Genomic DNA, 27900 nt, shown 5'->3' with positions numbered 1-27900 from the left:
ATATATACTGCATTCTGTAGTATGGTACCCACTCCATGAGGGTGTCATTCTTAAGCTGGTACTTCAAATGTGTTTTCAAAGGCTATTATTATTAAAATTATTAGGCTGAAAGTTTCTGGATTTTGATGTGGTATGTCATAGAACTAGTGGAATCCATGGTAAGGAGCACACTGCTGCACAACCACTACTGTAAAGTAGTCCCCTTGGTCGAAGATGAAATTATGTGGGTGAGAAAGGCAAATTTATATCTGGAATTGTGTTGATTCCAGTGAGTGCAGCACTGCCCTTTCCAGAGTAGAAGTTCAATGTAATCAATCGCTACCAGGTCACTAGTCTATATTCTTGAAAGACGTTGTATCAGGTACTCAGCATTGATCTCTCTTGCTGGAGCGTTGGGCATTCATCAGCAGTAGTACCAAGCTCAGCCTTGGTGAGTAGGAGCCCATGCTGTTGAGTCCATGCATAATCTCTATCTCAACCACATTTGGTCAAATCATTGTTTACTTGCTTATTTATTGCTACTTCCATGGTGAATACTCTCTGGTGGCCATAACATGCAACTCAAAAAATTTCACACTTTGAGCTCTTCCCCTCAAATCCACCCACATTCCTCTTCTGTAGGTTTCTTTGAACCTGATCTTCCAATTTTTCTTCTTGCAGGGTCCTGTGAAATCAGGCAAGCAATTCACCACTGCTCACGAGTCCACGTATATTCTTACCATGGACCACTTCTCTTTCCAACAAAGTGGATGATCAGGTAACGTACCCCAAATTCTACCTGTTGGGAGGATTTTCCCTCACTGCTGTCTTTCAGTGCCATGTTGAGTGGGATAGTGTAGCAGTAGTCCATTTTCGTGGACTATCCACATATTGAGATACCCACATACTAGACAACCTGTCCATGCACTAAGTTCAGATATTTTTTCTTCTTCCCTTAGCCACTAACAAGGGATATCCTCCAACAGGGAAGTAAACACACTCGCACACTCACACATACATATACCCACACACTGAGGGAGAGACACTGGTGAATAGTAGTGAATGTCCAAAGTCTATGTCATGCAGCTTACTTGTGCCCTGTGACCCTGGTCCTGTCTGATAATCCCAGACATACCATTTCCATTTTTCAGTGGATTGCTATTGGGTTCACCCAATCTTATGATTTGGTGAGTGAGACAGAACTCAGCTCATGTTAGGTAGTTCTGGCAGCATGGTCAAGTGATGCCACATGCTCAAGTGCTCCATACATATTGGGACCCAGTTGCAGATTGAGAAGTTTTAAAAAATAGTATATAGGTCTCCTCTGCAGAGGTCATGACCTTTCTCCAGAATCCAGGGGTCCACATTATCCTGTTGGGGTTCATCATAAATTCCACAAGGTAAGTTTTTCACCATGGATGTCTCTTTTCATAGGGTCTGAACTATGTCAGTCTTCATATAGCATATGAGTCAGAGTAGTATTTTCAAGTATGGATTATATTACTTCCAGAACCAGAAGAGACTACCACATTTTGGATGTGAGAGGCATTGATTTATTTTTTCCTTTGGAAGGAATAGCAGGGTATCCTCTAGACTACTTCTGAAAACTACACTGGTTTGAGCCATGATAAGGTTAATCTATCTTTGGAACTCATGTGTTTTATCAAGGCCTTCTTGTTCAACTTCTTGTTACGTTTTGCTCACTAGATCCAATTAACAGGATATCATCAATGTAGTGGACCAATGTAACGTTCAGAATACGCAGATGATCTAGGTCCTGGTACATGGTGAGAAAATGGCGGTACATGGTGGTTCATGATGGGAAAACACAGCCTAGGGACAGGATTGTACATGCTTGTGTGCCCCACCTGAATTTGGACTGCATCTGAACCATTTTCCTTTTAAGGATAGAAAAGAATAAATTTGCTGGTTCAATGACCATATACCATGTATCAGAGGCTATGTTAATCTACTCTAGTAAAGATACCACATCTGCACACCAGCTGCAACTGGGATGATTACTTTTTGAATTTGTGGTAGTTCACTGTCATCCACTAGGCTCTATCTGGGTTTGGTAGGGGCAAATCTAGTGAACTAAATGAGATGAGTTTAATATAGATAGGATGGAGACAGCCATCACTTAAATCTTTAAGGGTAATACTAAACTTTGCATTCCCTAAGATGTGATAATGTTTTTTATTTACTCGCCTTCCCCACTATGATAGATCTAATCCCACAGGCCCAGGAATCAATGCGGAGGTTCTGCCAGCTACCATATGTGTTCATTCCATTTATGCATTAAGACTGAAGGAATTATCACTGGGTGAGTCCAGGGATCCAGTGGACACACTGAGATTCATAGCTGAGCTAAGTACATTTAGTACCTGCTCTCATATGCTCCTACTCTGAAAGAGGGTTCAGTTCGCTTAGTATCGATGCCAACTCAGACTGTGTCTCACAGTCCTCAAAGTGTCTGGATATTCTCTTTTCCCCAGTGTGTGGCTATACAAGTAGGGCCCTTTGTTGGAGGTCTATGGGAATCATTACCATATTCATTTGTCATAGTAGTGGGGTCCACACCTCATGGAGACCTGGCCTCTCCTTCAGTCACTGGGTTCTGGATTTGAGTATTGGCAAGAGATTTATCTTCTTACTGGGGAAGCTGTCCTCAATTCTCTAATCACATATCCATATTTTTTTCCTTATGTAAATTAAACAGTATCTGTGGAGGGGTGTGCATCTATCTTGCCTCTAGGAACTGCATTCTCTTAATCATCTCCATAGTTCTCTCTGAGTTGCCTCATGGCTGCCACCCCACAATTGCAGTTTATTATGATAGTTTCACCCACTTTGTTTTTGATAGTTCAGTGCTACTACCTCACCTAAATTGTTTGGGGATCCTATTATTGCTATTGTCATTTGAGCCTAGTTCTGTAACATCTCTGGCCTATAGAAGATAATCATCACTGAGATACTCAATGATGCCATTGGGAAACTCACCACTGCATTACTTATCTCATTGAAAAATGATGTGTTTGCCCATGGAAAATTTTTTGGCTGGTCAGTTCCTTGGCTTTATATAGTATATCTACTCTAGTACACCCACTTCTTTGAGACTTACAAACCCTTTTTCTACTGTGTGCTATACTATTTCTACTTGGTATAGACCATAACATTTTCCAAGCCTCCAAGAATCACTGTAAAGTTGTGTTAATACTGTCTCCTGTGATCTTTGCCAGGTGTTAAATTCAATATCATAGAAGATTGCTTCAATAGCAGTAAATTCTTCCCTATCTAACTTTATACGCTTCCACATGGATCTAGTACTCACAGAATGCAGTTCATAAGTACTCTGTCAGTTCCTATATGTTCCTATTGGTGTGTATATGTTGGTGAGGTCCTTCAATTTCTTCAACATATTGTCTTTTTGCTCCCTTAACAGAGTCCAGTTTTATTCAGCTGGATTGTGTTATGACTTTTCCCTAGTTATCTGTCTGGAGGTCCATGGGAGTGTTTTTGGTAGATCTTGATGGAGAGCGCACAGATTTTCTCGCAAGTCTTTAAGCAAGGGTGGAGCACTAGCCACCAACAGGGGGAAGAGGCCACTTGTGCAGTCTCAGAGGATCCAGGGGAATCTGAGGATTAAAAAGTTTCAAGTGAATCAACCCAGATGTCCCCAGCAAATGACTCATAGTCCCATTTTTTCCCAATTAAGGCCCCAACCTTGGCACAGCCAACTTGCCTAAATTGAGAATTAAACATTCTCTGGATCTCTGCCACTCTTATGATTAATTCCTGGGTCTGATGCTCAGCTTTTTTCTGCATCTGCTGCAGGAGGTGAGAATTTCTTTATCTGGTGACATGGATGTCTGCTGTCTTTACATTTAGCCTTAAATTGTTGACTTATCACTCTAAGCCTTTCAGTGTCTTTCTCTACTGCATTAAGAGGCCCCAGCAACAGCTATTCTATTTCACAGTGCTAATCACTTCCTCTCCTCAACCTCTAAAATACTTTAAGATGTTGTACATACAAGTTCATCTCCTTCCACTGGTATCACACCCTAGTCTACCACTAGTGAATATTTAACAACTGTCCTGCTGCACAGTACACCATTGGCTATCAGTTTTCTACCTGGCGTCAGTGACTGGGCCCTCATTGCCAGTCCAACAGAGAGGATTCAGGTAAAATATCTCATTTTAGAGCTACTTCCTCCATACTCCCTTCATACCAACTTTTTTTTTTTTCCGCAGTACGCGGGCCTCTCACTGTTGTGGCCTCTCCCATTGCGGAGCACAGGCTCTGGATGCGCAGGCTCAGCGGCCATGGCTCACGGGCCCAGCCGCTCCACGGCATGTGGAATCTTCCCAGACTGGGGCACGAACCTGTGTCCCCTGCATCGGCAGGCAGACTCTCAACCACTGCACCACCAGGGAAGCCCCATACCAACTTTTTAAAGTCAGGTTTTCTGGGAAACAGACTATGAAACAGAGATATATGTGCAGAGCTTCTTTTGGGAGAAGCTGAGCCACAATGCATTTGCAACAGAGGCCTCAGCCAGTCCTACAGGAACTTCTGATCCTAGGACGGCCTCTGTGTTAAAGCGAGAGGGCTAGGCATTTGGGTGCCCATGTCAATTAGTCATTGCATGTGGGCTGACCCAGAGGAGGGGCAATAACCCCTTGGCCTCTGCCATTCTTGGAAAGTGACTCAGCTACGTGCCTTTGGCATTTGGGTGAATGAGTGACTTTGTCCTGGAGAGGGTGTTTGTGTGGCATACCACAGCTCTACCATACCTTTCCTTTAATCCTGAGGGTAGACTTGGATGGGAGGTTGGAATGCAAATATTATAGTCGAGATTACTTTGATTTTAATATCAAGGACATACAGAAAGTGTATGTGCTCTGGGAAACCCCTTCTGTGTTCTTCATTTTTTCTGTGACACAGCAGTTTACTCAGAAGGCTTTCTCACTACTAATTTTTTAAAAATTATTTTTAGATTATATTTTTAAATGTATTAAAAGTTAGCAGATTGTGGTTCCTTGTTGTCAGAGATCATCTCTCTAATTTCCTACATCATTGCTCTGAGTCTCTTCTTTTTAGCTGTCATCAAGTCCTAAGGAAAGGGTCTGGGCTGAGTCAGGGGGCCAGGTAAACACAGGTACAACCAGAGACTGAATCTTAGTGTAATTTTATGGGAGGGAGGAAAGGCTTACCTTCATTTGTGAACAGGGGCTTTTGAAAACTTGAATTTCGATAGACATTGTATATTGTACGTCTGTGGTTATTTGAGATATAAAAATTTTTGTATTGCCTTCTTAATTTCTTCCTATTTTCTTATCTCAATTATACCAGCACCTAGACTTGTCATAGATCAAGTTAACAACTGCTTCTCTGGTGATTACTTATTCCCAGATGTTCTTTGAAGTAAGAGCTGGCCAATGCTAAGCATGTTTTAATTTTAAACTGAAGAGACTTTCCATGTATAATTTAGTGTTCCATAATAAAAAATATAAGAAATTTTTAAAGAAGTGAACTTGTTATGTTGAATTCTTTATTGGGGGCATGTATTGCTTATCATTATATAGAATGTGCTCTATTTTTGCTGGAGAAGTTAAAAGATGTCTTGCTATTAGGCAGTTTGAAATAATTTATTTATAGATTTACTTTAAATATACCCTGTGATAGAGGAAAAGGATGAAATTGCCCCTCTTTTTAATGAAACACTAATTTTAATTTACTTATAATTGCCACACCCATTTTGCTTACATGCTCTGAAGCATAAGTAATTGACTTTCACCCAAAAGTTAGAATCAAATGAAGTTCCATTGAATGAGGAGAATTGCACTGAATCTAATACTCTCAAAGGGGAAGGGAGGGAGGATGCTAATTATGTAAGCATCTAATTTTTGCTCTGTTGGCAGGCTGTATGACATTCATTAGAATTTAAAATTCTCACTTTTACTACAGAATAAGGACACATCTAGAGTTATGTACAATCAGCGAGGTGAGAAGAACAGCTAGGAAGTCATATCAGTAGTTAAGTGTAAAAGTCTGTGGTGAGGATTAAGTGAATATATGTTCTTTAATATATACTTTTTTTTAACATCTTTATTGGAGTATAATTGCTTTACAGTGGTGTGTTAGTTTCTGCTGTATAACAAAGTGAATCAGCTATACATATACATATATCCCCATATCTCCTCTCTCTTGCGTCTTCCTCCCACCCTCCCTATCCCACCCCTCTAGGTGGTCACAAAGCACTGAGCTGATCTCCCTGTGCTATGCGGCTGCTTCCCCTCTAGCTGTCTATTTTACATTTGGGAGTATATATAAGTCCATGCTGCTATCTCACTTTGTCCCAGCTTACCCTTCTTTAATATATTCTTTAGAGTACAGTGTTCTTTAGAGTACAGTGAGGGGAAATTTTAGTACCTCCATAAAAATGTTTAATTTTTTGTGGATTTTTATTTTATAAAGAAAGGCAAAGACCTCAGATGAACATGGGTGAGGGCCTGAACTCAGGCAGTAGCTCCTGGAATGGAAAGGAAGTGTGGATAATGAGAGAAAGAGTCAAGTTTAGGACCAGAAGATTTAGAACCAGTTAGAAGTTTGGGGCAAATAAATAGAGGAAGCAAAGGTGAACCTGGAGTTCTAGTCTGTACACCTAAGAGAATGTTGGTTTTGCTAATTAGTACTGTACAAGAAATTTAGAGAACTTGTAGTTTATGGATGAAGATGAATTTGAATATGTTGACTATTGAATTTAAATATTGAATTTGAGATGTTAATAGTCATTCAGACCAAACCGATCAACCAACAAACAGGAATTAATGCAAAGAACAGAAGCTAGATGCAGACATACTAATTTGGTAGTTAGAAGAGAGGGGAATAAAAGAAGTCTGAAAAGAGGAAGAGAGACCAGCGAAGGACCTTGTTAGGGCCTCTTTGTAAAGAAGAACACACACTTATTTACGCTAGTGTCTCACAATCCCTTAGACAAGACTCATAATGGCCCCAGACACAGGCCTAAAGAGCAATCAGAAACACAGGATCTGCTCCTTCTGTGGCCCTGTGGTCTCTTATCTCTGCTTTTGATGACCTGTCTGCATGCTTTTTGTTGTTGTTGTTCTGAAAGTATGTTTTCACTGCTCAGTTTTTCCAAAGATCAAAGGTTGATTGGTCAGGTCACAACGTTATATCACTTCCTTGTAGAAATGCCTGAAAAGATCTGACAAAATCTCCAGGTTCCAACTCCCAGTTCCCAAGATAGAAAAGCTAATTGGCCCAGTTTCCATCATGTAACCACTCTGGTCAAAATAACTGTATCCAGAGAGAGGCTGTATTGTCGTGGAGGTAGAAAGAAAGGCTGAGTGGTTACTGGTTTCAGATGCAGCAGAGAGGTTAGGGAAGATTAAGGTTTTGTACCAATATGCCCAATTAAAGAGAAATTTTAATAGAGTTCTGGGGCCAGAACTGGACAGCAAGAGGCTGAAGATGACCAACTCATGAGGAAGTAAACAGCAGGACTCCTGTGAGGTAGATGAAAGGTACAGTAGCCTGAGGAGGTAACAACATTGAAGGAAAGCTGCCTTTTGTTTTCTGTTTACAATAGGGTAGAATATAAACGTGCTTATTGCTTAGGTTGGATAGACCCAGTAGAGAGAAAGAGGTTTAAGATACAAGCAAGGGAATGGACTTGAGGGTATGGGGAGGGGGAAGGGTAAGCTGTGACAAAGCGAGAGAGTGGCATGGACATATATACACTACCAAACGTAAGATAGATAGCTAGTGGGAAGCAGCCGCATAGGACAGGGAGATCAGCTCGGTGCTTTGTGACCACCTAGAGGTGTGGGATAGGGAGGGTGGGAGGGAGGGAGACACAAGAGGGAAGAGATATGGGAACATTTGTATATGTATAACGGATTCACTTTGTTATAAAGCGGAAACTAACACACCATTGTAAAGCAATTATACTCCAATAAAGATGTAAAAAAAAAAATACAAGCAAGGGAAGAGATAGTTGCTGGAGCATGATTCTAGAGGTGGTGAGAGATGATTCAATCAAGAGCACAGGAGGAGATATGACTTTTGGAAGGAAGACATCCTTGTATCATAGGATGTTCAGTGAACATTCAGCGCTGAAATAAATCTCTCTCTGAATACTTATCGTAGTTGTTCCAACTGGGTGACGTTAAATCTCTGGATAACTTAGATCTGTTCTTAGTCATGGAGGCATTTCTGTGTCAGCTAGATTTCCAAGCAGGTATGAGAATTGAAGTCTGGCCTTTGTGATGAGACTGGATGTCAAAAGAACCTTTTATTCCCTAAACAGGATGTCTTTCTGTTTAGACTTTTATGTCTTTGAGTGCACAGCCCAACTGATTTTTCAGTACTGCATGGTCTAACTGGGGCAACCAAAACAGTCCTAATTTTCATACCAAATTCAATTAAACCAGTTTCCACCTTTCCAGAAAATTGATTCTCAAGTGCTACTTCCATTATCAAAGTACATACTATATTTTAATTTATTTTTATTTATTTATATAATTTTTTACTGGAATGAGATTTAGAAACAGTAAAATACATAGATTTCAAGTTTATAACGTGGAGAATTTTAAAAAATGAACACACCTACTATCCCAATTAAGATAGAGAGCATTTGTATCACCCCCAAAAGTTTTATCATGTCTCTTTGAAGTCAATCCCCGCCCTTCATAGGCAACAAATTTTCAGTTTCTGTTGTCATAGATTAGTCTTCCTTTAACCTTAATATAAAAGGAATCGGAGAGTATTTACTCTTTTCTGTCTGGCTTCTTTGCTCAACACGTTTTGAGATTCACGTGTAATAGTGTTTCATTCTGGTTTTATTGCTGATTAGTGCTCCACTATTTTATTTTTTAAAATTTTATTTCTTTATTTATCGGCTGTGTTGGGTCTTCATCGCTGTGCGCGGGCTTTCTCTAGTTGCAGCGAGCGGGGTGTCCTCTTGGTTGCGGTGCATGGTCTTCTCATTGCAGTGGCTTCTCTTGTTGCAGAGCACAGGCTCTAGGCACGTGGGCTTCAATAGTTGTGGCTCGCGGGCTCTAGAGCGCAGGCTCAGTAGTTGTGACGCATGGGCTTAGTTGCTCCGTGGCATGTAGCATCTTCCCGGACCAGGGCTCGAAGCCATGCCCCTGCACTGGCAGACAGAACTCTTAAACACTGCACGACCAGGGAAGTCCTACTATTTTAAAATACTGTAATTTGTGTATCCTTTCTCCTCCTAATGGATATTTTCCCACCTTTTGGCTATTATTAATAAGACTGCATAGAAATTCTTATACGTTTGTTTGAGAAAATATGTCTTAATTTCTCTTGGGTAAATACACAGGAATGCAGTTGCTGGGCCGTAGTGTAAGTGTAGGTTTAATTCTATAAGAAAACTGCTAAAGTTTTTAAAGTGGTTATATTCTTTAACATTGTCCTGTTTAATGCATAAAAATTGTAGTTGCTCTACATACTCTCCAGAATGTGGTATGTAACCCAGCTTTGAAAATTTTATCCATTTTCATCTGTATGAAATGCTATATCATTTTGGTTTTTAATTTGTATTTCCTGATAATTAAGGCTATAGAATACATTTCCATGCACCTCCTGGTTAGTTAGAAATCAGTCTGAAATTGTCACTGACTACTAACCCACTGTATTGCTTTTAAGGATATGCTCTTGCTATTACAGTGAATTTTTTGGACAGATCAAAAACCATAAAAATGAGCAAAATGAGCTAGCAGTGCCTAATCATCTATGAAGAATACTTTGTGAACAGATTTTTATTGAGACACCCAAGGTGAAGAGCTCCTGAGATTTCATTAATTAGGCATGTGGACATCTGATCAGTGTACCAATTTGCCAGCAATAATCATAATTTCTTGTTAGAGATATATTCAGTGTAATTTTAGCATAAGGCATATTTTTGGCTGAAATATTTTATGGTATAGGCAACTCTTGTAGAAATTCAATAATATCTTATAAATTTGAACCTTACTTTTGCAGAATGTGTGATAATTACTTCATCCAAGAGGGTATTAAATTTGTATTAAGAACAGGATAAATCCTCTCCCCTGACACCCTACTAACATTTAGGTCGAGTTCTGTTTATGGTTGAACAGATTAGTGACAGTTCATAAAATATTGGTACATTTCTTCATTGCTTTTTTTTCCCATTGAAAATTAATTAAACGACTATTAAATATCAGGCACCCTGGTACATTCCATTAGGGAAGACAGATGCAAAAATGAGAACTTATATTACCTCATGCTATTGCTATAATACATGTAATGCAGTGTAGTACAGGTGTGTGTGTGGTTCAGAGAATGTATCTGTGGTGTCCAAGTGGGCTCATGATACAGACAGAGGGACACATTAACTCCTGCCTGGGCCATCAGAGGACTTCTGCAGGGTGGTATTGACCTGGACCTAGAATCCAACTTGCCAAGTAAGGAACTGAAGACACTCTGGCTGCCTTCATGAGTTTTTGCTTAAATAACATTTTGCTGAAGTAAGGGACGGAGTGATAAAGAAGAAAGTGGATATTAATGAAACCAAACGCTATGCCTTACCAAGAAATGTGACAGATGTGTTCACTCTCATTATCACGTAATCTTACACATCTTGCAAACACCCCTAGGACATAGATAATATAATTCCTGGTTTATATGTGAGGAATATGAAATATCTGTGGTCTCAATCCCAGTTTCAGAAATGTTAAAATATGCATGTCTTAGAATCAATAAAATACAATAAAATCATTGTTACAAGTTTCTCATCCACTCCTGTAGAGTATGTAACATTTTAAAAGGAATAACTTTTAACTGTATATAACACTACGCATTTTTATCTTCCTCACAGGCCTTCAGAATTAGTATGATTCTTACTCTACCTTGAAAAAACATTGGGCAATTTGCACTCTAAATGAAAACTCTAAAAGAGGGGCTTGTTACAATGGGCCTTTCTTGGCTGTCCTACAGTCAGGAAGGAAATGGGGGTAGAGGAAAGGTCTGCTCAGATTGGGATCTTATTGTTATTTGTAAAAACAAATAATAACTAACATTTCTGAGTACTTCTGCGGTTCTAGGCACTCCTCTAATTCTCTCTTACTTAATCTTTACAGCAACATGAGGGAGTTGGTACTGTTATTTTCTCATGTGTCAGATGAGTCTGCCGAGGGACACAGAGGTTAAACAATTTGCTTACTGTGTACGGCTAGCTTGAAGCATAGCCGGGATTCACCGTAGGCCGTCTGGCTTAAGCCTCCATCCCATGCCCCACCCCTGACATAATGAATAGTGTATGTTGGAGCTCAGCTGGGCACCAAACGGAATACGCCTTCTATTCACCGAGGACAGAAGTGCTCCCTGATAGAACTGATGTCAACCTGCTTGAACAGTGTGCTGTGTATGGTTTGGGAACCACACCTATATTGTTCATATTCTAGCCCCACCACTGAGTAAGTCATTAGGGTCTTTGAGTCTCAGTTTTCTTGTTTTTAGAATGAGATTAATATTTTACCTTGTGAGGATTTTTTTAGGGTTTAATCGTTGAAAAATATTGAAGACAGAGTGATGAAGATAGCAAAAAGTGCTTAGGAAGCTTAGATGCGGGTGTGTAATTTGCTCTCACAGGGATCTGAGGCCCTGCCTTGGCACAGGATGCTAGGCTGGTAATGTGTCCAACCAACCTGGTGGGACAGAGACATGGGAAACATTAGAATTAGTGGCAACTTTTGCTCCAGAATGGTGTTTTTCCTAAATGGCCTTCCTTTATACGGCTTAAGTGCCAAGTAAGAATTCCAATACATGTCAAAATTGCTCATAAGATTTTCTTACAGAAACCTCTTTTAATATCAAAAGACTTTCTAGCTCCAGAAAATTACAGATGTTGACTACAGAGAATCAAGGTCAAAGTCAAATCATTTAAGGATAGAGTTAGATCACTACATCATAGAATGTTGCCATGGTAGGAAGATGCCAGCCCTATGGATGTGATTGCTTTAGAGGAGGGCAACACAGCACAGGGAGAAAAACAGTGAAGTTGGGGTGGGAGACCTGCATTTTTGTCCCAGCTCTGCTGTTGGAACTCAGGCAAGTGTTTTGACCTTTCTGGGTTTTCATTTCACATTGTGCACATTTGAGGATTAGTGCTGTTTGAACTGTACTCTCCAAGCCCTAGGAACCTGTAGAGGGTCTGTATGGGCTGTAGCTAGTGTGGAAGCAGCAGGTAAAGTAAGACTCCGGCACGGCTTCTTTAATTCAACCAAGGGGCCTCTGCTTTGATCAGTTATATTCATTGAGTTTCCACGTCTGCTTTAGTTGGGGGGAAATAAAAATAAAATAAAAAAAAATAAAAAAGGGCTAATGGTGAGTTGTGAGGATAAAAACCAAGTAAACTAAAACAACTTGTCTCTGAAATGACATCATTCTAAGTTGCTCATCTGTAGCCAGTGTACCTGTGCTCTGCTCTCTGTACATGTCTGTGGGCAGAAGTTGCAAAGACTGAAAAAGACCTAGTTCTTATTCTCCAGACGTGTGTTCTCTAGCTGGAATAGGGCCAGGCCATGGCCAAGACAGTAAGCGGGCAAGACTTAAAGGCTCCTCAAGTCTCTCATATCTGGCCTATCCTACTACTTGTCTCCTTTGGTGGGAGACTCTCCCCAACCCCATGCTTTTCTGTGTTCTCTCTGCTCTCCCTCCTTCTCTTGAGGAATGGTCTCATAAACATTTTATACCAAGATACAAAGTGATATACGCCTTAAAACCTTGGAGCCCCTTGGTGAGATTTGCATTTCATGAAAGACCAAATCTTAAACAAATCTTAAACAAATCTTAAACAAAGCTCTAATTATAGCTTCTTCTTGAGGCAGGTGTTCTTCTTCAAACATGTTACATAGGTGACCACTTTTTTCTCTAAGGTTGGCTCTTATGGGCATAGCGGTAGAGCCTGGTGTTTATGAGAAAGGACTCTGAAGCCAGTCAGTTTGGGTTGCATTTCTAGCTGCATCACTTCGTAGCTGTGTGTCTTTGGGCCAGCTACTCAGGTTCTCGGTTTCTTCATCTGCAAAGTGGGGATCAATTACAATACCTACTGCAGATATTATAAACAAACATTAATGTAGTAATCTCTACAAAGGACTCAAGACAGAGTAAAGCATATAATAAGCATTAAACAAATGGAAAAACATGTACAAGAGCTATTTGGTAAATAGTTGAGAAGAATGATGAAAGACTGAATATCATGGTTTAGACTATATGGGATATATGAAAAAGAAAAGATGACTAAGTAGTTAAAGAAACTATTGCATAAAAGATTAGTCTTGATCTGGCTTTTAAATGATTGAGGCCAGATTAGTTGGAGGACATTCTAGGCAGGGTGAAGAACAGGAATAAAAGTGACAATGGAGGAATAAGCTTAGTGTATCCACGGAACCGTGAAGAGGCCTAGAATAGAGGGTATACAATAGTCTGTAGCAGGAGAATAAGAGTAAAACTATATTTAAGGAAGATTAGATGGAAATCAGTTCATGGGACGGTTTGGAGTGGCAGAGGATATTACTTTAGGAGGCTAGTAAGCTATTGCAATATTAAATATCTAGAGTAAGGAGAAGGTACATTATTATAGTGAAGGAACCAAGTTTTGGAGTCAGGAGACCCAGGCAACTACTTTAGCATCTATGAGACTCACCACCCCTAACCATAAACTGTGGATAATATCCTCATAAGGTTACCGAGAAGATCAGGAGTTGATACATACAAAAGTACTTCGTAGGTTCCAAAGAATTAAAATAAGAATTACAGAATTACAGAATTATTAGTACTAGATGTCATTGTGCACTCCTAAACCAAAGTAGCAGCAATGGAGGTGAGTAAAAATGTAGATGGGCTGTTGTTTGATGAACAAATTCATGAAATATCTTATTAGCTAGAAAAAAGAGGGCATGAATCATTTGGCCCTCATTCTTGGGGAAATGGGGCTTTCTATTTATTAAAAAAATGATTTGTTAGCTTAGGATAAACCTCTTAAGTTTGCTCATTTTTGTTGAAAATATTTTCATATGTATTGGTTTATTGTTTGTGCCTTAACATAAGGCAAAAAATGAAGTGTTCACAAGGACATCATTTCAGGTGTTACTGTGTTTCAGCAGTTTTCATTGTCATAGTCATCCCTGTGACCATCAGTTACATTAGATATAGAATTCTTTTACTCCTTCATATAAAAAGATATATAAAACAGTTATAAATCTGCATTGATCCAATAAAGACATTCTAGGAGATGCTTTTGAAAACTTGATCTTTTTATTTTCTTATCTCCTGCCTTGTCCCAGCTCCCCTGCTGGTCCCTCTCATCAGCTCCTTGTGGCTATTGGTGTGACTAGCTTTCCCTTCCATTTCCAGCTACCCAGGTTTGTTACATTGTTGTGCTTTAAGGATCCTGCTCATGAAGTTTGCGGTCAGCACGCTGGCCAGTGCTGTTTTCCCTTGGGCCTTCTGGCTCTGATGAGCTGCTGCCGTGTGTGGTTAGGTTTGCTCTGTCTCTGCAGCGGCACCTCTTCATTCCCATCTGATGGGAAATTTCTTCCAGTCAGCTGTTTTCCAAAGCACCAAGGATTTCCTGTTGAACAGATATTTGGTGAACCATGTTCATATATTTCTCTGATTTATTTTTGGAAAAATGTCTCTTAAACCAGCAGTCAGAGAGTAGAGGGTATTTGCTGCTGAGGTGCTATAATGAGAAACAGAGGCTTTCTTGCTCTCTTCTGGTGGGAGATCAATTATCCTCCTAACAGGGTCCTGGATGCTTAACACAAAGTCATTGCCAACAAAGGAGCAGTTAAGAGTGAGACTTCCCTACTGGGCTGGTAGCAGGGATTAAGCAGATAGTAATAAATAGAAGGTCAGAAACGCAGGTGGCAAGCCTGAGGTTCCTACACCAGAGGTGGGAATTCAGCTCAGGGCCTGTGAAGGAAGCATCATGCTGAAGTAGAGAGGGCAGGACTTGGGGAGGCAACCTAGTAGGGCTGTATCACATCGTGCTTCTTTGTCTTCTCCCTCCCTTGCAAGTTAACATTTGGATACCCAGTTCACCTACTTCACTGGATTTGATAAGGAACTTAAAATTGTTTATTTATCTGAAAATACTTTAACTTAGTTTTGGTAATGATTTAGCAATAAATTGCTGACTGTTCAAATGTTCATTAGCTCTTTTAGCCCACAAGGATGCCTACTGTTATAGTCATACTAAATAGCTCTTTTACAAAATGGATTTGTTAACATACAGGCAAAAAATATTTTACTCCCCATTGAACCCTAATAGGCAGTTTGGAATTGATACACTTGGAGTCCAAATCTGGGGCCTGGAGTCAAGGCTGTGTTGCTTGTTAGCTGCATATATTAAGGCAAGTTTCCTCAAAACTCTAAACCTCAGCTTCATTTTCTGGAAACTAATAATACTAATTTCACACAATTATTATGGGAATGAAGTGAAATGAGGTAAATTTTAGAAAATTACATACACAGTGCTTGGCACACAGTAAGTAATAATTAAATATTATTACTAAGGCACCTCATAATAGTCTAGTGTTTTAATCTTTTTCAAAATCCTCCTTCCCAAAACTTTAAATCTTACCCCCAAACTTCGTTACTGAAAAGAATGTGTGGCTGTATAATGAAAGGTAATACAACTGGAGGGTAAATATGAGATTTTGAATTCAAGTGAAGAATCATGTGATGATATGTTGGTCTCCTCATCCCTTCTCAATCCCTTTGCCTCCCACATACCTCATACTGATGCTGATTTTGTCCTGATCTGGGCTGCTCCCATTTTTTTAAAAAAAAGAACTTTAGAGAGGAGAGTAGGTATGTGGATTTGTATGTGGCGGGTGTTAGGACTTGTGTCAATTACCACTGGCAACATTCACTTTACATGCAACTGATAGCTTCATAGACCCCAGGACTAAGGACCAAGATATCCTTTTTTTTTTTTAAACGTAGATTTAATTTATTTACTTATTTTTGGCTGCGTTGGGTCTTTGTTGCTGCGCGCAGGCTTTCTCTAGTTGTGGCGAGCGGGGGCTACTCTTCATTGCGGTGCGCGGGCTTTTCATTGCGGTGGCTTCTCTTTATGGCGGAGCATGGGCTTTAGGTGCACGGGCTTCAGTAGTCATGGCTCGTGGGCTCCAGAGTGCAGGCTCAATAGTTGTGGTGCACGGGCTTAGTTGATCCACAGCACGTGGGATCTTCCCGGACCAGAGCTCGTATCCACCTCTCTTGCACTGGCAGGCGGATTCTTAACCACTATATCACCAGGGAAGTTCCAAGATATCTTTTTGCTTTAGTTATCTTTCATAAAGCTCTGGTGGAAGCTATTGGGAAGGAGGATAACGTGGTGCCATTTACTAGCTGTGTAACTTTAGCTGTATCTTTTAATCTCTTTGAACCTCTTGTTTCTTCATCTGTAAAATGGACATATAATAATGTCTTCTTCAACAGGTTTCTGTGAGGATTAATTGGGATAGTTTAAGCTTCTGGAACATAACAGGTGTTCATTAAATGTTAGCTTCCTTCTCTACCCTGGCCACTTGTCTAAAGGAAGTACCCCACCTGATATCTGAGACTCAGTAACCTTAGCAAGGCAGCTGTGGCTTTGTAAGAGAGAGAGAGAGAGAGAGAGAGAGAGAGAGAGAAAGATGGAGACAGAGATAGAGAGAGAGAGAACCCAGTGACTAGGAAGGTGAGATTTCAATATTGGAAAATTGTCACTGGACCATAGAGGTATAAAGCATTCTCCATTTCCCCTCCAGTTTCTTCTTTAAAATATATGCTATATTTTTTCATCTCATCCTCCAACCTAGCAGGATTCCTAAGTTTCCTCCTACTTCTATCTATCTTAGTTTTCACAAGAGATACCACACTATGAATCTTCCGTCATTACTTCTTGCATCTTTTCGACAGCCTTCTTCGTTCTCATGACAACTAATATGTACTGGGCTTTGCTCTGTTTTAAATACTGTTCTAAGAACTTCACATGTGTTAACTCATCACAGATATCCCATGAGGAGGTACTATTTCTGTCACAATTTAATAAATGTACAAGTGAAGGCAGTATAGAAGTGATTTTCTCAAGCTCATACAACTATTGTAATATGTCTGAGAACTGGAATTCCAATGCAGGTAATTGGAATCCAGAGGCCGTGCTGAAAACCGATAACCGTTAGTGCCTCCTCATCAAATAGCACTTCTAAACCTAAGTTTCAAACCTTTCCACATTCTGTTTAGGTTTTGCCCATCCAGACCCATCTCCCTTTAGTCCCCATCTCTCTCCAAGGTGGGTGCTTCTCCATCTTTGGACACGACATGAATGTTTGGGATACTTGCCTTCTGCTTATACTGATTTTCTTTCTCTGGATCATTTAAGGCCCAGTTCAGCTAGTTCAGGCTTCTTTGTATCTTTATTGTTTATCTAGTAATTCATCGGCTTGTTGTTTCTCCATTCATTCATTTGTTCATATATTTATTCATTTGTCCAGCAAATATTATGAGTCGATTACATATCAAGTAACATAGATATTTAAAGTTAAACAGGACATAGCCTCTGCCCTTCAAATCACAGTCAGATTTGGAGATAGACATATAAATAAAATATTTCACATAAATAATTACTGTATTGTAAGTTACCATAACAAAGGTACATTCAAGGTATTGTGGGAGCACAGGGGAGGAAGTGCTGGGCTCTGAAGAGGTGCAACAAGATGATGCTGATCCCTGCTGGATCTAAGATACATAGATAAATATATAGAGATATTCATGAGTGAGGCATGTGGGGATAGAGGGAAGGGGAAAAGGATGGTGGCAGAAGGAACAGCATGGACATATTGGTGAGGCAACAATACGGTAATCAGGGAACTGTTACTACTTCAGTGCCTTGGGCAGATGTGCTTGGGGGAGTGACAGGAAATGAAACTGCTGAGAAAGGTAATGTCTTACGTAGAAGGAATTGTATCTTTTTTTTTTTTTTTTTTTTTTTTTTTTTTTGCGGTACGCGGGCCTCTCACTGTTGTGGCCTCTCCTGTTGCGGAGCACAGGCTCCGGATGCACAGGCCCAGTGGCCATGGCTCACGGGCCCAGCCGCTCCGCGGCATGTGGGATCTTCCTGGACTGGGGCATGAACCCGTGTCCCCTGCATCGGCAGGCAGACTCTCAACCACTGCGCCACCAGGGAAGCCCTATATCTTTTAAATATATTAATTTTAGAGAGGAGGATTTGAGAGAAGGGCCAAATTAGAGCTAGGAAGACCATATAGGATACAACTGTAGTAGTCCAGATGAGAAATTGTGGAGTTCAGAACTAAGGCATCACTAGTGGGATAAGGGGACATACATCAGGTATGGATATGGGATGGATCATATTGAATCTAGAATGATTCCTGGGTATATGTCTTGGGTAAATTAATAACTATGATGATATGATATTAGTTGAGACTAATTTGGGAAAATGACTAGGTGTTGTATGGAGTTTAATTTTAGACAACCAGGTGAAGACATTAATAAGTAGCTGAAATGTGGGTTAATTTGGAGGTAAGTATGCATCTGTGAAATCATCACCAAAATTTATGCTATGAACATATCCATCATTACCACAATCTATGCTGTAAACATATCTATCATCACCCAAAGTTTCCTCCTGCCTTTTCTTCTTTATAATTATTATTATTTTGTGATATGAACACAACATAAGATCTACCCTTGTAGCAAAATTTTAAGTATACAGTATTATTAACTAACAGCACTGCGATGTACAGTAGATCTCCAGGGCTTATTCATCTTGCATAACTGAAACATTGTACCTTTTGAACCAATTCTTCAATAACCACTTATTGAATGTTTATTATGTCTGCTGGGTTCAGGATGTTTAAAATTGGGCAAGTCATAGTCTTACCCTTAAAGAGGACATAGTCCAGTGGATGGAGACAGAAATGAGATTATAATACAGAAGAATTCGAATTGCTCATGCACTGGATTGTGGGAGAGTGTGGCAAAGAGAGAGAAAAGCTCAGTGTGGGTGGTCAGTGAAGTCTTCACTGGACAAATGATTTTGAAGTTGAAACACAATTTTTACAGATAGGAAGAGCTAGACATGAATGATATTCTAGGTAGAGAGAATAGAAGAGTTACTGAGGTGTGAAATAGCGTAGAGCCTGTAGTGAATAACAAGCTGTTCTGTATGGTTGGAATACAGAGCAAGTGAGTTCGTCTGTGCAGCTATGCCGACATGTCCACGGGTTTGTGTTTTGAAGCAGGGCTTCAATGTAGATTGAATTTTCCTGTTCAAAAATTTTCCAACCGTTATAGTCTAGAACAGTAGCTCTGAACTAGTAATGCAGGTCAAGAAGTCTAGACACAATTTCATGAAAACTTTAGAGGCATTGACAAAATTGCTGCGTTCATTTAAATAAAAAGCAGATATTTGTTTCCAGGTTTGAGAGACCGAGGATCTTAGATTGAGTGATTAGTGGAACAATTTATTTTGTCAAAGTTGGTTTTAAAATAATTTATCTACCCTACTGCTACTTAACTTTCCTTTCTTTTTTTTTTAACATCTTTATTGGAGTATAATTGCTTTACAATGTTGTGTTAGTTTCTGCTGTACAACAAAGTGAATCAGCTCTATGTATACATATATCTCCATTACTTAACTTTCTAAAGTCTTTTTTTTCCCCACAAGGAGAGGTCACATAGGAATACAATAAATATTTTTTGAATTTAATTCAGGAATTAATTTCTTGCAATTTTTATTAGTAGAAAACATGGCATGTAATTCTGAATGAATACCAAATTGTTTCAGACAAGCAGAATTAGATTCTAACAGCTTATGAAACCTGGAAGACATGGGTTTAGAGTCTGTCTGTTTCTCTCCTCCATCTTTTTTGCTTCCCTTTCTTATTGCAGTGCCCTATCTCTTATGAAGCTTGGCTCCTGGCCAGATAATGTATTCCTCAAGTCCCTGCAGGACCCTAGTAAAGTGAAATTGGCAGATTTCCAAGTGGAGGGAGCTGATAGAGAGACATCAGGCTCCTAAAACAATGTGCAGTTTGTGATGTATTCTTTAAAGAATTAAATAGATTATTTATCTACCCAAATCCATAGTTTGATAGCAACAAAGGCTTTTGGTCATTGCTATTATTCTGTGATATATTTCAGTGATAAAATAGTAAGTTCAGTTCAACAAAATTGTGTGTGAATACCTACCACATACAAGGCACAGTGCTGGTAAAGCAGCAAAATTAATGTAAACTGTCTTCCTCTTCTTCACGTAATTCAAAAAACTAGCTATCACAAATATGATTTACTTGTGTGGTCATTTGCATTATAAAATACCAAATCATAGGATGAATTATATTCAACCAGTGTTTGATTATCTTTAGACATGTTTCATTTGTGGTACAATTTTGTTTATGTGATTTGGTGTTCTATCTTCAGTCATGGTCCTAACCCTGGGGTTGGGTTTCCTGCCACCTGCCACAAGGCTGCACTGGTTGCCTAAGGTGGCTTTGCTTTCTCAAGCCACATCCTCTCAGAACTGAGATGTGTTATCCTTATTTTCAAATATATTTTCCTATTGTGTTGTTATTGTTACTACAATGCCTAAATTTGATATAACTATTTTTTTTTCAATTCATGATACTCCATTGACAAATTTGATGCCTATACAAGATGTATTTTCTCTTGGTATTTATGTCATCATATGAAATGTTTTCTTACTTGAATTACTTTAGTCATCATTTAAGAAATTATCAATCATTGAATACCTAGAATAACAAGATTATCTGAATAAAAAAAATCTTACCTACATGGGTAATATTAATTTGATGAATTTTAAATGTTTGAGGTGGGGGGAATACATTTAAACTGAAGTGCTTATGTTTGTAGAAGTAAATGTAATTGTAAGAAAAGATATAAAGTGGAAACGATAAGACCATGCAGGTAATATAGCTTTTTAAATTGCCTGTCACCTTACACAACATTTTCTAAATAATTATTATTACCTTTACTAGTATTTTAATTGTGTCCACCCATAAGTGATTTAGGAAAAGAAAATTATAATTTAACATAGTTATTGGTTCTGATTTGCTTTAACTAATTGTTTTAAAAGTAACTGTGTTGAAATTCAGATATTTCCCTGTCCCCTCTGCAATTTTTCACACATTGTGTATCTTGAATAGCTTTGAAAAATGTTGGAAATGGGGTAAATCTAGGATTGAATTCTGATATTCATTTTAACGTTCCTTTCTTTTAGGTACTGCATGAAGTTATGTGGAAATGAAAGCGATTCACGAAACCCCTCCTCCAAGAGTGAATGAATGTCTTTCATAAATGGAGCTTGGCTTCTGGTTTTCCCAGGACACTGACATTGTGGCAGAGACACAGCGGCTCTTCCTGCTATTTTCAGTGATTCACAGAACATCTGAACAGTGATGCTGGCCTTGGATTTACAGATTTCCATCCTGATACCTTATTTACTTCTTTGGGGCAGAAAAGCTGGCACTAATTGCTCTCCATGGTGGCTAATCTTTTCAAGAGCCTGATTTTACCTTACATCCATAAGCTTTGCAAAGGAATGTTTGCAAAGAAATTGGGAAATACAACCAAAAAAAAAGAGAATCGTCAGCTGAAAAAGGATCAAGACATTCTTATTGCTGGCCAGACCAAACCCCCTAAATTTTCTAACACCTTGAAAAGCACTGTAAAGAAGATTGCAAAGTGTTCATCCGCTCGCAACTTATCCACTAAAGAAGACAAGACTAACAAAGAATTTTCCCTCTCCCCAACGTTCAGTTACCGAGTAGCCATTGCCAATGGCCTCCAGGAAAATATTCATATAACCAGTGGTGAGAATGAGGATATCCTTCAGGAGTTATCTTCCATCGAGAGTTCCTACTCAGAATCACTCAGTGAACTAAGGAGCAGTACAGAAAACCAGGCACAGTCAACACACACGATGCCAGTTAGACGCAACAGGAAGAGTTCAAGCAGCCTGGCACCCTCAGAAGGGAGCTCCGATGGGGAACGCACTCTGCATAGCTTAAAACTAGGAGCTTTACGCAAACTGAGGAAATGGAAAAAGAGTCAAGAGTGTGTCTCCTCAGATTCAGAGTTGAGCACAGTGAAGAAAACCTGGGGAATCAGAAGCAAATCTTTGGACAGAACTGCCCGAAACCCAAAGACCAGTGCCCTGGAGGCCGGATTCAGTTCCTCTGGCTGCATTAGCCAAACACAGGATGTCATGGAAATGATCTTTAAGGAACTTCAGGGAATAAGTCAGATTGAAACAGAACTTTCTGAACTCCGAGGGCATGTCAATGCCCTCAAGCATTCTATCGATGAGATCTCCAGCAGCGTGGAGGTTGTACAAAGTGAAATTGAGCAGCTCCGTACAGGGTTTGTCCAGTCTCGGAGGGAAACCAGAGACATCCATGATTATATTAAACATTTAGGTCACATGGGTAGCAAGGCAAGCCTGAGATTCTTAAATGTGCCCGAAGAAAGATTTGAATACATTGAAAGTGTAGTGTACCAAATTCTCATAGATAAAATGGGTTTTTCAGATGCACCAAATGCTATTAAAGTTGAATTTGCTCAGAGGATAGGACACCAAAGGGATTGCCCCAATGCAAAGCCTCGACCCATCCTTGTGTATTTTGAAACCCCTCAGCAAAGGGATTCCGTCTTAAAAAAATCATATAAACTCAAAGGAACAGGCATCGGAATCTCGACAGATATTCTTACTCATGACATCAAAGAAAGAAAAGAGAGAGGGATACCATCCTCCCAGACATATGAGAGCATGGATATAAAGCTGTCTACTCCAGAGCCCAAAATCAAGAAGAACAGTTGGCAGTCACCTGATGACAGTGACAGAGAGCTGGAATCTGACCTCAATAGAAACAGTTATGCTGTGCTTTCCAAGTCAGAGTTTCCAACAAAAGGAAGTGCTTCCAAGTCAAGTTCAAAATCACACAATGCTAGAGCCAAGAATAAAACTTCTAGTAGCAGCAGAATTGCAAATAAATCAGAATATGATAAAATTTCCTTGTATTTGCCAGAATCGGATAACTTGGCAAAGCAAACCACAACCTATTATGCAGACGCAACACCTCTCTGGCACTCACAGAGTGATTTTTTCGCCACTAAACTTAGTCGTTCTGAGTCAGACTTTTCCAGATTGTGTCAATCTTATTCGGAGGATTTTTCAGAAAATCAGTTTTTCACTAGAACTAATGGAAGCTCCCTCCTGTCGTCTTCAGACCGGGAACTTTGGCAGAGGAAACAGGACGGCACGCCTACCTTGTATGACAGCCCTCAGGATCAGTGTTTGAATGGGGCTTCTCAGGGTGCCCAAGTACAGAGTGAAATTGAGAACGCAGAAACTGTGGACAGTGGAGTGAGTAATAGCATGGTGTGTGCATCTGGAGACCAAAGTCACTACAGTGATTCTCAGCTCTCTTTACATGAAGATCTTTCTCCATGGAAGGAATGGAATCAAGTAGAGCAAGGAGCTGATTTAGGTTTAGATTCATCCACCCAGGAAGTTTTTGACTATGACACAAACAGTCTATCTGATCAACAACTAGACGTTTACCATAAAGACCTAGAAGACTTGGGAAAGTGCCACAGTGTCCTTCACGAGGACTCTGAGAGCTATGATTTAACCCAAGATGACAGCTCATCTCCATGCCCTGGGTTGGATAACGAACCACAAGGACAGTGGGTTGGCCAATATAATTCTTATCAGGAAGCTAATTCTAATGAGCTGTACCAAAACCAAAGCCAGTTGTCCATGATGTATCGAAGTCAAAGTGAATTGCAAAGTGATGATTCAGAGGATGCCCCACCCAAATCTTGGCATAGTCGATTAAGCATTGACCTTACTGATAAGGCTTTCAGCTTCCCAAAATTTGGATCCACACTACAGAGGGCTAAATCAGCCTTGGAAGTGGTATGGAACAAAAGCACACAGAGTCTCAGTGGGTATGAGGACAGCGGCTCTTCCTTAATTGGGAGATTTCGAACATTATCCCAGTCAACTGCAAATGAGTCAAGTACCACGCTTGACTCTGATGTCTACACAGAGCCTTACTACTACAAAGCAGAGCGTGAGGAGGACTACAGTGAACCAGCGGCTGATAATGAAACAGATTATGTTGAGGTGATGGAACAAGTCCTTGCTAAGCTAGAAAACAGGACTAGTATTACTGAATCAGATGAACAAATTCAGGAATATGATCACCCTTCATATGAAACACCTTATGAAACCCCACAAGATGAGGGTTACGATGGGCAGGAAGATGATGTGGCTAGTGAAGGGGGATTGGAACCCTTAAAGGAAACATCAGCTGAAATGAAAATAAAAGAAGATGAAAACCAAAACATCCCTGAAAAGCCCCTGGAAATCATAAAGCCAAAGAAGATTCGTCCCTCCTTCAAAGAAGCAGCTTGGAAAGCCTATAAGAAGCAAATGGCAGAATTGGAAGAGAAGATCCTGGCTGGAGGTATTTATGTTTAACTGCTACATTATGAGCTCATTGTGTTTTACCATTGGGTGGTGTTCTTTAGAGCATGTTCTATGTTTACTCTTGGGGGAAGGAATTTACTTTCAAGGAATTTGCATGTTTATTCTGAGAAGGATTTTATTTTACTCAACTCCCCCAACAAGTTGGGCTTGATGATTTAAAATCAAAGTGTTTTCAAATAGGTCATAAGCCCTATACTCTGTGGCTCAACATTTCTGTGCTAGGATTAAGCAAAAACCCCATTTCATATTCCCAACTTTATTGCATCAGTTATCAAAGGAAGGATGAGTGAAATCAAAGAGCAGCCTGGGGTCTACTTTTTGGTCCTGTTAGGTTTTACAGGGATTGGGAGAAAGATAAAATTAATCTTAAAGAATTAGGAAGGATGGACTCCCAGATTTCCCACTCCTTTTCCCATCAAATCTATACTTTGGAGCCTGCCAGCAGGAAGAGCTAGTTCTGCACAGCCAACCCCAGCCCATACCATGGAGGACCACAACCTCCCTCACTACCTACCGATGCAGCGGAGGGAGGGTACTAGAGCCAAAACCCTCAGGCTGTACCTGAGCGGTCACAAGTCACTCTTTTGGAGGATAAAGGAGATAGAGTTGAGTAGCTTCCTCCTAAAGAGTGGAGTAGAAGTCTCTTGCCCATTATGGAAATGAAAGCAGTACCTTACCTAATAGTTTTACTTGACCTCCTGGGGGAACAATTTTGGATCGTATACTTTGGAAAAGTAGCTGCATGTAAATAAAATTTTTTTGACTTTTTATTTATCAACAAAACTTCATCTGCACTTACCTCAGTCCCTTACCATTTATGTTATTTGCATGCTTATCTCTTTATATCTTTGGGATAGTTTGATATAATCTCAGTTTTAATGAATTACATATTGTTAATGGTTTCCTTGATTATGGCACTGTCATCTTTAAAATACTGACTGTACATAATACTCCATAAAGGTATATATTTATATGATCAACTGTTAATTGCTATTATGAAATAATATAATAATTTCTTCAGCTGGCAGCTGATTATGGCTTCTTTTTCTTAAGCAAAATTGTGATCAGATACTACTCCAAACTGGCCATTTTCTGGTTGACATGGGTGGATCATTGAATAATCAGATACCTTTATGGTTAAACTGTTTCAGGCCCTAAAACAAGTGAAATAACTATAAGGGTTCTCTGCTCTAAAATTCTGTCCATATAAAACAACATATCTTATGGAATTTGTTTAAAGAACAATATAAGTCAAGGGCATCTTGGGTACATTAGCTGTGTTTTTTGGTTGTTATTTTTTTCAGGGAAAAGTTCTCAACTATCTTTAAAATTGATTTGAAAAGGCCAAGTAGTCAAAATTTTTATGTAAATGTAATTCGTATTGGAATAATGTCTATCTTATTTCAGAGTGACTTTTAATATTAGATATTCTTATTACTGAAACTCAGTTCATTGTTTCTTGAAATACAGGTCAGCTTTTTGACAGTGTATTTTACTTACTATGGATTCAGAGAGGTCTACTTTAAAGGCATATTAAGAATAAGCAGTGTGTGTGTATATGTTTGTGTATCTGTTTGTTGTGATGCAATACATGAATGTTTTAATGCTAACTGGTTAAGGTATCTGAAATGTTAGGCAATATTATAAATACAATGAAACTATACGTTTCAGAAAAAAGTGGATCTTCATTAACTTAAAAAATATCCCAAATTAGCAAACTTCTGCAAGGTAGATTGTTACTGATAATGACCATTTACATAGCTAACAATCCTAATCATTCAATGGCATTTATCCTCAGAAGACATAAATACACTTGGTTATCCACACACCACCTACTTCAGAATCCTAAGAAGGTAAAACAATCGGTATCACATACCTGACACACCAGGCCTGACAACAGAGGACTCAGACCCCTCTAAGTCTTGGAGCTTGGCTTGTTATCCTATGAGCCAGCTTTGAATGGAATCTGTTGGATATCATTTATCCTAAAGGAAATCATACACCCGTCTTTAAGATGCTCTCTGGTTGCTTGAAAGGCGCCAGATTGACTACGCAGGAGGTTGCGGTAGCCTAGATTTTAAAGGCCATCTCTTCTCCCTTTGGCAGCAGTCAGGCAATTGTCCCCCTCCTGCGCTGCCAATATGCTTCATGAGGAAGGGCAGCCAAAGAAGGGCATTTTTCAGGCCCCTTCCCGGCTCAGAGCATCCCAATGAGTTGCCGGTCGTCGTGATGGGTTTCATGTCCATAGCCATCTGCTTTACTGGGCGTTGGGTAGATGCCAACAGATTTTTCTCTCCATAACCACTCAGTCACCATTAGGTAGCAGTGCTGCCTTTTCTCCATTACTAACCTGGCAAGATTGGACCTTAGAGCTCTTGCTGTAAACGATGTGGAATGCGGTTCTCCTGTCATTGCTTGATGGAAATGTTAGCTCATAAATTCGAATCATTTATTTCAACTTTTGTCTTCAGGGTCCTGGTAAAGAGGGATTTTTTAAAAAAATATCATTCCTTATTTTTTATTAATTAATTAATTAATTTTTGCTGTGTTGGGTCTTCGTTTCTGTGCGAGTTCTTTCTCTAGTTGTGGCAAGCGGGGGCCACTCTTCATCGCGGTGCGTGGGCCTCTCACTATCGCGGCCTTTCTTGTTGAGGAGCACAGGCTCCAGACGCGCAGGCTCAGTAGTTGTGGCTCACGGGCCTAGCTGCTCCGCGGCATGTGGGATCCTCCCAGACCAGGGCTCAAACCCGTGTCCCCTGCATTGGCAGGCAGACTCTCAACCACTGCGCCACCAGGGAAGCCCCAAGAGGGATTTTTTTAAAGACCCCAGTGTACATGGATGTTTGGTACCAGTGTTTCTGAGAATCTTCACCTTGAACAGCAGGCCAGTGGGGAAAGAGATTTTAGACTGTGTGTAGCCAGAACCCCCATGAGGCCATATTCTTTTGTTGCTGGAGCCTGCTTGTGTAGCTGGCCTGAAACCCACACCATGGGGATGAACATCTGATCCCCTACCTCTAGCCCTTCACCACCCATCAACTGGAATTAATTATTATCTCCTCAGAATTCCCCTGTATCTATCTCTTATGGCTCTGGCTTCCACCTTATATAATGACAATTTATGTGCATTCCTCATGTTCTCTTCTAAACTGTAATCTGAAGGCCAGAGGTCTTGTCTTTTCATCCCTTCATTTGCACTGTGCCTAGACCAGTGCTTTATACAGAGATGGCACTGAATTAATACCTTGGATGAATGCCTGAATCAAGGGAAGCAGGATACTAAACAAAAAGCACAAGCTTTGAAGTCAAACCCAAATCC

At 39.9% G+C, this 27900-nt stretch overlaps 1 protein-coding gene across 1 annotated transcript in view; it reads left to right on the top strand.

The window, feature by feature from the left end:
- Nucleotides 1–27900, top strand: part of UNC13C (unc-13 homolog C) — a 739526-nt gene that overhangs the window by 145790 nt on the left and 565836 nt on the right. The window contains exons 5-6 of the mRNA XM_079913745.1: nucleotides 661–757; nucleotides 21306–24558. Coding sequence (XP_079769871.1) covers nucleotides 21567–24558 — 2992 coding nt within the window. The 5' untranslated portion in view covers nucleotides 661–757; nucleotides 21306–21566. The remainder of the gene's footprint in view (nucleotides 1–660; nucleotides 758–21305; nucleotides 24559–27900) is intronic.

Source organism: Stenella coeruleoalba (genome assembly GCF_951394435.1).
Source record: "Stenella coeruleoalba genome assembly, chromosome: 2".
NCBI classification, from domain to species: Eukaryota; Metazoa; Chordata; class Mammalia; order Artiodactyla; family Delphinidae; genus Stenella; species Stenella coeruleoalba.
This window is presented reverse-complemented; position numbering and strand designations above follow the sequence as displayed.